Source organism: Miniopterus natalensis, chromosome 2 (assembly GCF_054644295.1).
Source record: "Miniopterus natalensis isolate mMinNat1 chromosome 2, mMinNat1.hap1, whole genome shotgun sequence".
Lineage (NCBI taxonomy): Eukaryota > Metazoa > Chordata > Mammalia > Chiroptera > Miniopteridae > Miniopterus > Miniopterus natalensis.
This window is the reverse complement of record NC_142082.1, coordinates 108642880-108655034: the sequence shown is the minus strand read 5'-3', so window position 1 is coordinate 108655034 and position 12155 is coordinate 108642880. Positions and strand designations below refer to the sequence as shown.

General features: G+C 35.1%; 1 protein-coding gene across 2 annotated transcripts in view; it reads right to left on the bottom strand.

Moving 5' to 3' along the window:
* CEP83 (centrosomal protein 83) overlaps window positions 1–12155 on the bottom strand; it is a 100957-nt gene that overhangs the window by 48845 nt on the left and 39957 nt on the right. For both annotated transcript variants that reach the window (XM_016215233.2, XM_016215234.2), the window contains exons 4-5: window positions 7275–7367; window positions 5269–5400 (exon numbers count right to left, since the gene is read on the bottom strand). In XM_016215233.2, the coding sequence (XP_016070719.2) occupies window positions 5269–5400; window positions 7275–7367 (225 nt within the window). The remainder of the gene's footprint in view (window positions 1–5268; window positions 5401–7274; window positions 7368–12155) is intronic.

The following is a 12155-nucleotide window of genomic DNA, read 5'->3' as shown; positions in this document are numbered from 1 at the left end:
AAACTGAACAGAAAGTGCAGAGAGTTCAGTATATCCCTGTCCCCGTACACACAGCCTCCCTCACTATCAACATCTCACACCAGAGTGGTACATTTGCTACAACTGAAGAAGCTACATTGACATATTATCACCCACAGTCCATAGTTTACATTAGGGTCCACTCTATAGATTTTGGCAATGTATGTTGGCATGTATCTGCCATTATAGTATCACACTAAATAGATTTACCATCCTAAAATCCTCTGCGTTCCACCTATTCATCCTTCCCTCCCCCCCCAATCCTGATCTTCTTAATTATCTCTATAGTTTTGCCTTTTCTAGAATGTCATACAGTTGAAATTTTGCAATATATAGCCTTTTCAGATTGCTTCTTTCACTTAGTAATTTGCATTTAGGGTTCCTCACATCTTTTCATGGTTTGATAGCTCACATCTTTTTGGCACTGAATAACCTTCCATTGTCTGGATATGACAGTTTATCTAACTATTCACCTACGGGAGAACATCTTGGTTGCTTCCAAGTTCTGGAAATTAGGAATAAAGCTGCTAGAAACATCTGTGTGTAGGTTGTTGTGTAGACATAAGTGTTTGACTCTTTGGGTAAATACCAAAGACAACAATTGCTGAATTGTACAGTACGGCTATGTTTAGTTTTGTCAACTGTCAAACTGTGTTCTAAAGTTGCTGTACCATTTTGCATTCCCAAAGTCTGCTGCTCCACATCCTCAGCATCATTTAGTACTGTCAGTGTTTTGGACTTGGGCCATTCTAATAGGTATGTATCTCGTTGTTTTAAATTGCAATTCCCTAATCACATATGATGCTGAGCATCTATGCTTATTTGCCATCTGTATATCTTCTTTGGTGAAGTGTCTTTAAAGTCTTTGAACCAATTTTAAGTCAGGTTGTTTGTTTTCTTATTGTTGAGTTTCACAATTCTTTGTATATTTTGGATAATAGTTCTATACCAGATGTGTCTTTTTCAAATATTTTCTCCCAGTCCTTGGCTTCTCTTGTCCTTCTCTTGATAGTGTCTTTCACAGAGCATAAGTCCTTAATTTTAATGAAGTCTAACTTATCAATTTTCTTTCATGTGTCATGTCTTTGGTGCTGTATCTAAGCATCAACAAACCCAAGCTCATCTAAGTTTTCTCCTATGCTACCTTATTGGAGTTTGATAGTTTTACATTTTACATTTAGGTCTAAGACCTATTTTGAGTTAATTTTTGTAAAGGGTCAGTGTCCAGATTCATTTTTCTCCAGTACAGTTGTTTTAGCACCATTTGTTGAGAAGACTATTTTTCTCCAGTCTGCCTTTTCTCCTTTGTCAAAGATCAGTTCGCTGTATTTGTGTGGGTCTATTGCCAGACTCTTCAGTCTGTTCTAATGTTCTATGTCTCTGTTCTTGCACCAAGAGCATGCTGTCTTAATCATTATAGCTTTATAGTTTAGTCCTAAAGTCAGGTAATGCCAGTCCTCCAACTTTGTTTTTCTCTAATATTTATTGGCTACTCTGGGTCTTTTGCCTCTCTACATAATTTTAGAATCAGTATGTTGATATCCACAAAATTTTTGCTGAGTTTTTAATTGGGATTATACTGAATCTATAGATTAAGTTGAGAAGAACAGACATCTGGACATTACTGAGTCTTCCTATCCATGAACATGAAATATCACTCCATTTAGTTATTTGATTTCATTCATCAGTTTTGTAGTTCTTGTCATAGAGATATTGTGCATTTAAAAAAATATCTTCTATATTTATTATGATAATTAGTACTATGATTAATGTTGTCAGGTACTAAGAGTAATACCATTTTTTAGAGAATTTACTATGTGTCAAGCATTATAGTAAACATTTTGCACATGGAGTTTCAAGTTCCCAGACCTTAATTTTTAAAATCAAGTTAGTTTACCCATTTATATTCCTGCTATTCTAAATTTTCCCCTTTTCCCTATATGTACTAGAATTGAATTTTTCTAAATTAATAATGGAATAGAAAGGCATTTTGTTATTCATTTACACTAAGAAGAAGGTAACAATTTACTCAGATTTAAAGTTCATATTTTAATCTGGTTTTGGAAGTTATCATCTCTTTTCCTTCACTCAATGTCTTAAAAAGAATTCTATACAGACTGAACAAGAGAACAGAAATAATAACATATGCCTTTTTCAGGCCCTGGGAGCTACCTTGGTCATGGGGATAGTAAAAGATAAATAACGGTGACTAAAAAAAAAAAGCCAGAGATGACAGCACCTGAAAGTGGAGCAGTCAGAATGCTGGGAGTGCAATGGGGGGGGGGGGGGGACATAGGCACTGTAACAAGAGATGCCCTCAATCTATTTAGAGTATCTAAGTGCAGATCTGACACTGAAAACTCTAGCATGCTAAAGTAAAGAACAGGATCATATATTCAAAAAATGTGAGGATGTGGAAATTTAAATAACAGCCAGCTTTTGTGGAATGCTTACTATGTGCTTGGTACTCATCTAAGCACTTTACATATATTAATTTATTAAATCCTCACAAACCCATGAAACAGGTACTATGGTTAACACTGTTTCACAGGTGAGGACGTTGACACACACAGACGTGAAAGTCGTTCCCGATGTCACACTAAACAAACATTTAAGATTTTACATTTTAAAAAGGTTAGGTTTTGAGATATTCTAAACTGCATTCACAGTTTAATTTTAATTAAGACAATTTCACAAAACCCTTCTAAAAGGTTGCCAAAATCAATCACAAAGAATCCATACTGTGAGGTAATTTAATTTTAATTTGGGAGATTTTGCCTATTGTAATGTGGTTCAGAGTAATCTGAGGAGGGTGCAAGTCAGAGAACCTGGAGTATTATAGATAAAGGAACTGCTGGGTCTAAAGCAGCAATCCAGAACCTTCCAGGACAAAACGGAAGTGTTTTGAGAGGTTTCATGACATCTACTGACATATGTGTCAGGCTGAGGGCCAAATTAGAAGTGCAATATCAATTTTGTGATACCAGTGCTATAAGAAAAAGCCAGCATGTGATAACAGGGAAACAGAAAAGTTCTCCTTTTTCTACAGGATCTTCGGCTTCTCATCTGCTCTATGAAAGCTAAGGTAGAGCTTTAAGAGTATGATGGAATAGCCACAGGAACTTGTCATTAGGTACTGTCATTCCTACAGTGCTCACTGCCCCAGTCTCGAGAACTTAATACTTGCCCACTGAATTACTCTTGCTTCTTTCACTCACTGAGTGTATCAGTATAATGATCTATAACTGCTCGGTATTGCTCATTACTATTTGCAGAATAATACAGAGTCCTAATAATATAATGAAAACACAATAGCACCACCTTTAAATAGCACCACTATAAAGGCAACTTTGGAATTTCACCTGTATGAAGTCCCAGACTTAATATGTACTTACAACCAAATGCACTGAGAAATCATGACATTATCTTTTGCCTAAGATGAGGATATCTTCTTTCATATATTCTTTTTAATTCAGAATATCATGAGGGAGATGTGAATTCCTGGAGTGCTTCTCAAGAAAACACTAACAAAATCTTCCTATAGTATTCCCCTAAGAACCAAGACACTAAAGAATATTCAGTTACTTCTTTTATCTGTGGAAGTGAAAATGTACAAATACTATATGAGTGATTAATTAAAAAATTCAATTATTTTAGTACATCAAATTAACATATTTTACACCAGTTTAAATCAATAAGATTGAAGGATGGGAAGAGTAAGCTTTGCTTTGTAGTTTTGCTGCCATTTCATGATCCACAGTCATCTCAGTAATAGGTTTTACTGTTATTGTGTACAGAAACTGGAGTATAAAGGTAAGTGACACAATGAAAGCAAATACCCAATTATCCACTAGTTAATATTGCTCCTGAATAATCAAATGGGAAGTAGAGAGAAAAAACTTTGGTTCTTATCAGAAAGTCTTACTTTTCTAGCCTCTACTAATTATGGCTTCTTGGCTGTTTATCTTCAGATTTCTGTCATAAGACATCCCAGTTATGAAAATTAACTGACCTGTTCAATTTTTTAATAAATATCACTTGGTCTTTCATGGGTAAAAAACAGATTAGCCATCAGATTTCAAATACAGACTTCATTAAAAAAATAAAATAAAACTAAGAAGCTGGAGAGTATAAATAATCAATACCAGATAAACATCATCATTAGATTTAAAGGCAAAGTATAAAATAAAGCACCTCTACCCTTAACCTCAGTGCTTACTCTTTAATATACTAAATCTGCATTTCAGACTGGAAATCTTCATTATTTCTGTTTTCCAGAAGAAAATTTTATATGCAGTTCCTTTAAGTCTGTAATAATAATAGGCTCAAACCTTTCATCATCACATGGTATGGATCTATTTATCTCTTGACAAAATTATAGCTGTTGGATGACTCCTAATTAGCATGGCAACTTGAAATCATTGGTTATTTCAAACTTACAACTCAGGGCTGGGAGTTGGGGTACCTGATTTATATTGTTAACTTGGCTGCTGACTTTCTTTGAGACTTGGAACAAGTCACTTATCTTGTGCTTCAGTGTCCTCATTTAAAAGAGACACTATTATAACAAGTGAGATCATATGTGAGTAAAGCATTTAAAGCTGTAAAGAACTTTTTAAAATGCAAATAACTATTATAAATGTTTATAGTTTTCTGATACTGTATTATTGATGAATTCGATCCGAAGTTCATACAGCTTCTTACATATCAAAGAATAGTGGAACAGTTTGTTCACAGAAGTCAGTTTGATCCAATTAGTTACTGGTAAAGAAAAGTGAGTATATTTTAATTCTTGATTCTAAATAAAGACAGTGCAATAAATGTATAATGCAGATGTGTTTTTACATAAAATGTTTCACATAACTACAGACACCAAATCATTTTTTATAAATTCAGCTAGCATTAAATTTCTTACCTGAAATAAGAAATTGGTTATTTCTCTTTCCATCCTGAAAAATCATCTAAAAGCAACATAAAGAATGAAAAACACAAACCCCATTTTTGGAACTATTAGGAGACAAACCACAAAATGAGTACAGAGGCTGCCAAAAGCAATAGAGATAGAGTAGGGGTGCACGCTACAGGCAGCAGGGAGAGGATGTTGCCACAAATCATGACAAATACTTCAGCAGTAATTAATAAAACTAATTATGCAATCAACTCTAACTTGATATTTACAAAAAACTATATTATCATAAAATTTTATTGACTAGAAGGATAACAACTAAACTCTTATAATCAATCACTCACCTCTGATTCATATTTTATTTTTTCTTCTTCTAAAATACGTGCAAATTCTTCTTTCTGGTGCTCAAACTCTGATTTGAGAAATGTATGTTCATAGCGAAGCTTATTATATTCAGCTCTATACTTTTCAACTTCCTAAATTAAAAGGAGATTGCAATTTATCACAAATTTATAAATGAAATTTGTATTCATTCCAAAAATTACTTTTGAAAATATAATATTAAATTACATTATATTCAGAGCAAATTCTAAAAGTAAAAAATAAGCTTAATAGAAGTATAAATAAACCTTAAGAAAAGTTCTGATAACTAGTATGCTACACACAGAATTCGTACATTCCTGAGAAGGCACCAATAAAGCCAATTACTATACAATTAACCGTATTTCGTCACCGATTGTCATAATAAGATGTAGAGCATGTCAAAACTTTTGACGTCTGGACTTAATAATATTTAAGAATGTAATACACCTTTCAAAATATAGTTACATTAAAAATTAATTTTATGATAAAACACAAAATACTCCCTAAAAGTCAGACAGAATGGATTCAAAGTAGATAAAAGATTTGGATATTTAATACAATAACTTAAGGTTCAATCAAGTATTACAGTGATAGTTAAACTCAACACATCAGTCTGAAGAAAATAAGGAGCACCAACTCTCCTAACCAACCAGGAACACATACAATTCCCTGGGATAGTCCAACTCCGCTTCCTAACACTATGAAAGTTGCTGGCATTCTGAATCTCAATAAGAATTTAGACAACAGAACAGAAAGATGGAGGAGACAGTATTTCAATGTGTACCAGAAAATTAAGTAACAAGGAAGCCCCCAGAAATACTCAGCTCTGTGTAAATCTTCAGTCAAGAGACTTCTCTTCTAAACCAGTTTACAAACCAAGGAAAAGGTTTTTGTGATCTTTATTAGACACATACTTTGTTTAGATATTTTAAAAAATGCTTTTACTGAGCTTGATCACCTACCTTAGGTCTAAGTGATTTTGTTTATACCCCAAAATTAAACCTACTCCCGTACCATTAATGCTTTGATTATCCACTAGGAGAATATTCAAAAGATGACTTTATCAAGCCAGTAAGTCATTTATAAAACAGGATTCACATCTGTTTTGAGCAATGGCAACATCACTAGACTACGGTTCCCCAAAGGGGTCCATTTGAAGGGGACAATACTCATTTGTATGTATAAGGCCCAGTATATTTGTTAAATAAGGAAACATAAAACGTCCAGTATAGTACCTAACATACTGAATATCTATCATCTTTTCCTGTCCCTTTTATTAAACATTTAGTCATATTATATCAGTTTCATTTAAGGAGACTGATCACAATCTGAAGGAAAACTGTATCAAATTTTTACTCTTCTGACGGTCCATGAAATTCACTTTTCATTCAACAAATATTAATTGAGCACCTATTGTGTGCTAGGAACTGTTCTAAGAACTTGGAATATAACAGTGAGCAAAACAGATTAAGTTTCCTCCTCTCATGCAACTTACATTTCTAGAGGTGGTAAACGAGAATATAAAAACAAGCACAATGAATATTATACAACACATCAGAAGACAGTAAGTACTAGAGAAAATAAAAATGTAGAGCAGGGTAAAGGGGACCCAACGGTCTAAGTCAAGTTGCAATATTAACTGGGGGCAGGGGTTGGTCAAAGTAGGCCGCATTGAGCAGGTGATATTGAGAAATTGGCCAAGAAGTATCTGGAAGGAGAGTGTTCAAGGCAAATGCAACAGCCAAAGCAAAGACTTGAATTGCACCATTTCTGCAATGCCAAAGAAACATCAAGGAGGCCAATGTGGATGGAGAGGGAAATCAGAGAGGTAATGGGGTCTGAGCCTGTGTAGCCTTAAAGTCAACTGTGAGGACTGAGTAAGAAGGGAAGCTATTGCAGGACTTCTGAGTAGGGGAATGATGTTTTCCATCAAGCTCTTCAATCACATGACGATAAATGCATAGTTCTTTCTGCATAAATTACTTACTTCATCCAGACTCCTAAAACGCTCTCTCATTGGAGTTTCTAATTCTTGTCGTATTTGGGATCTTAACAATTCCAAGTTTTGTGGAGTTAATACCTAATATGCAGAGAAATACAAACAATTTTAAATATGAAATCACAAATATTAAAATCAAGAATTTGCCAAATTTCAAAGCCTCTCTCCTAATTATGACAATAAAATGCAATTCACAGAAAATTTACAATATACCTAATTTTAGAAAAGTCACTATACAAATAGAACCATCTTCTGAAACAATAATTTAAGAATCTCAATTTCAGGCTCTCAGATATTGAAAATTCTATTAACATGAGATAAAGACAGTCACTATTATCATTGTGATTATTAGAAATAACTATGTTGGCAACTAAGGTTATCATGTTGGATACAATGGTTGACAGTCTATTTTCTAGAGCAAACAAAATAAAGGAGTAATAACTTGGTATACCATTGAGAATTCTTCAGACTTATTTTCAATCAGAAAGGACTGAGTTGCCCAGCCAGGCGTGGCTCAGGGGTAGTGCATTGACCTAGGATCCAGGAGATGGAGGTTCGATTCCCAGTCAGGGCACATGCTGGGTTGCGGGCTCGATCCCCAGTAAGAGACGTGCAGGAGGCAGCTGATCAATGACTCTCTCATCATTAATGTTTCTCTCTCTCTCCCTCTCCCTTCCTCTCTCTGAAATCAATAAAGATATATTTTTTTTAAAAAAAAGGGACTGAGTTTTACTCTGATTACCAAAACTAATTTAGGTTCCTCCCTGTGATACTCCTTTACAAAACTTATCTTTGAAAGAGTAATTAAATGTTTCAGAAGCCTCTTGAGGGCACACAGTCTTTATTCACCATGGTATTCGCAACACCTCGCACTACTATCTGGCACATAGGAACCACTCAATGATTATTTCTTGCATAAACACATACTGGTTGTAAAAATAACCTAATTTGCTTTTATACTAATTTCTGAAAACTAAGAATAATGTTGAGTTTAATTCATTCATTTATTCAATATCCAAATTTCCAAACATTTTACTGAACACCTACTATACATAAAGCACTATGAAACTATCCTCTACCTAACATACTGCTTTAAATACCTTACATGCATTAACTTCTTTAACCCCTGCAACAATTCACAATGCACTACATTATCATCCCCTGCTTACAAAAATTGAAGCACGCACAGTCTAACTTTCTAAAGATCACAAAAACTCACAGGAAGCATCTCTCTCCCCATAAGAAATTCAAACTCTCATGTGAAAAATAACTTATACATACAAATAACTTTAAAAAAATAGGCGATATAGGATTCCCAGACAGGTAAAGACAAACAGAAAAGATATTTAGGATAGAATAGCTCATTCAAGGGCTGAGCAAACTAAAGCTTAAGTTAGAACCCAAATCCAAAGAATGGATAAAATTTAAACTCTATGGGGAGAAAAATGATAGTAGAAAGTGAGCTGAACCATTTTGGATAGGACCACACTAAGCGCTATAGGAAGTTTAGAATCCTGGGTCCTGGCGCAATAATGCTGGTAGCAATCTCTAGACGCCATAACAACCAAGGCCAAATGACAGATTTCCAAATGCCACCCAGGAGAGCTGCACACTGGCTGGGCACAAATGGAAAAGAGGTGGGTGCCACCAACTGGAAGGGTCCTAAATACCGGGTTCATACTCTTATAATTTATTCAGTATTCAATAGTACTTACTTTTTAAATGTGTTTACTTAAAATGAATAAATATAATTACAGAAAGCAAATAATTCAAACAAAATAAAATATTAAAAATCTAAATCCTCTTCTCACTTCAGTCATCGTGTTTCCCCTCTAGGAAGCAACAACTGTTAGCAACTTCTAATGCATCCTTCTTAAAACAATCTATGGATATCAAAGCACAGATACCACTTAATTTTTCCAGAAAGAAAAGCACACTAAGCACTTTTGTCCCATGCTTATTCATTGGAGGTCTTTAAGCTTAAGAATGGCATCACCATATATACAGGGTGTCCAAAAAAAATGTATTATATACACTTTGAATGATTATAAAGTCAATGTTTATTAACATACAGTTCATTTTCAAAATTTAAAAGAATCTACAGAAATGAATACTTTTTTTCCTATCAATTCCTGTTTTCAAACTGATGACCGTTCTGGTCCAGGCACTGCTGCTAATGTGAAGCAATGGAATTGCAAACATCAAGAATCATTTCATTCAGTATTTGTGCGCCCGCAATTCATCTATTGTTTGTGCCATAAACTTTGTATTTTATATATCCCCAATAAAAAAAAGTCTAGTGGCACTTTAGGATAAATTTTCTTTGTTCAAAGCTTAGTCTGGCTTCACCCATTATTTCAAATCAAACCAGAAAGGAGTGAAAATTAAGTGAATTATATCAGCTGTTAAAGTATGTCACATTCTGGGGGGACACCTTATATATTTTAGGAAGAAGCCAGATGGATCAAAAACTTCAGTGGAAGAGAACTGGTGCTGTGGGAAGGAGAGGCGGTAAATGGGGCTAGAGAAAGCGGACAAAAAGCTCCTGCTAAAATCTGGTTTATGATGGTAAGAATCTGGATGATGATCAAGAGTCCAAACTGAGGCGGGTGATAATTAATTAAAAAGAAAAGATTAACAGGTAAACTTTGTTTCGATCCTGTTTCAAACAAACCAACTTTAAAAATAAACGAACAAAACTTTGGGAAATCTGAATAAAGATATAATATTAAGAAATATTATTCCTTATGTGCTTTTAGGTACGGTGATACTACTGTGGCAATGCTCTTACAAGAGGGATTACCTTGTACAGGACAGAAATATATATTACCAAACAGAAAGAGTTCATCTACCTGGTCCTAGCAGAGCCAAACACTAAACACTGATAATTCCCCAATAAATTTAATAAAATAAATAAACACCGAGAATTGTAACAGAGAAAAATTAGCTATTGGCACCACCCAGGAGAATGGGAAGCTAATGCTCAAAAGTCCAAACTTCTTGATGGTTTACAGACAAAGGGTTTTATAAAGCAAAAATCACTAGTCATCATGAGTAAGGGGCTTGGTCTCTTTGGTTTTGGTGATTGGTCAAGAGTAAGGTAAGGGCAGTAAATCATTATTCCAGGTCTTGAGGTAGGTGTTCATCTTTCAGTCTGGTTTCATGAGGATGTGGCCAGGAGGGATGGTTGAGCTTTAGGACTCAGGAGCTGAAACACAACTTAGCCTCATGACCCTTAGTCAAGGCTGTCATTGTTTCTGGCTGCCTCTAGGAAGGGAAAGGGTTGAGGCTTACAGGGCATGCTGTGAAGAAACTGAAGAGAGGGCTGGGTCTAATAGAGGGCTGGGTCTACATATTAAATCAGGACACTTGGTTTCAGTTGGTCATTTGCTTTGTGGGCAGAAAAACATCTTAACGATGCATGTTACTAGGTTATCTTGATGTGCAGGGGTAGAAGCTATATATCTTGTGACTCTTACTCATTGTATGCTGTTATTATTTCTGATCTCTTGGTTATCTCTCCCTCTTCCCTTGCAGTCTAACAGGTACTAGGCTAAGCAGTTTCCATAATGGTTAACAGGGTGCTAAGCAACCCCCTTCTTGTGGGTATTAGTCCAAACTAGCACACGAAACTTTTTTTTTTTAATTAAAGATATTTTCTAAAGGGTCTTAACTCCTTGGCTTGATATAATACGATTTAATATGAAATAATATGATTTGCTTCAAAATAATGCAGAGGGGTTCCACTTCATACATATGGCATAACAGAGGCTAGATATACTCCCTGCCTGAAAAAAATAAAGGAATGGACAAAAACCAAACAACGGTTTTCAAGACACTGGACATAATAAAATGACAAAGATCCCTCAAAAACAAAAAACAAAGAAGGTGAGTTTTTCAAAATCTTCCAAGTCATGGCATAGAAAGGGATACATACCCAGGAAGTCTGATGGACTCCCTGACATAAGGAGATGGAACTGAGAATGCAAGGAGACTAGTGTGGCTAGTCACAAGACAGGATAGCAGAGAGGAGGGTGGCACAGAAAAAAATTATGAAGAGTTGCAAAAGGTCCCTCTCAATTCATTCAGTAGAGTACTGATCAGTACATGCACATAAGGGAAATATCTAAGGCCTGGAAAAGAGCCACCTGAAAGGATTAGAGGCAATGTCTACCCAGAGTTCATACAGAGCTCCGTTTCCCAAAGTGAGACTGAAGAACTTCATTTCACAGAGAAATTAGTACACCACTCAGAAGGGTCTCAGCAGTGGGAAATAATTAGCACTACACTAAACACTAATCTGCTCTCACTCAACAAATCTTAAAAACAAGACCCAGAAAGATGAAACTGTTTCCAAGTAATTGTATCCCAGAACAAAGCTCAAGAATATTTATCAGAATACAAATATATTTAGCACTCAGCAAAGTAAAATTTACAATGTTTAGCATCCAACAGAAATTGGATAGTCATGGAAGAAACTGGAGAATACTATTTATAATAAATAGGAAAAGAAAATCAAGCAGCCAAAACCAACCCAGATGCAATACAGATGTTAGAATTAGCAAACACATTAAAATAGTTATTATAATTGAATTCCGTGTGTTCAAAAACGAGATTAATAATTAAACATATTAAGTAGAGATAAGGAAGATACGAAAAGACCAAAATTGGACTTCAAAATAAAAACTACAGTTTTTGAGATGAAAAATACACTGTATGACCCAGCCCGTGTGGCTCAGCAGTTGAGCATCAACCTATAATTGAAGAGGTCGAGGTTCGATTCCTGGTCAGGGCATATGCCCGAGGCAGCCGATCAATGTCTCTCTCATCATTGATGTTTCTCTCTCTCTCTTCCCCTCTCCCTTCCTC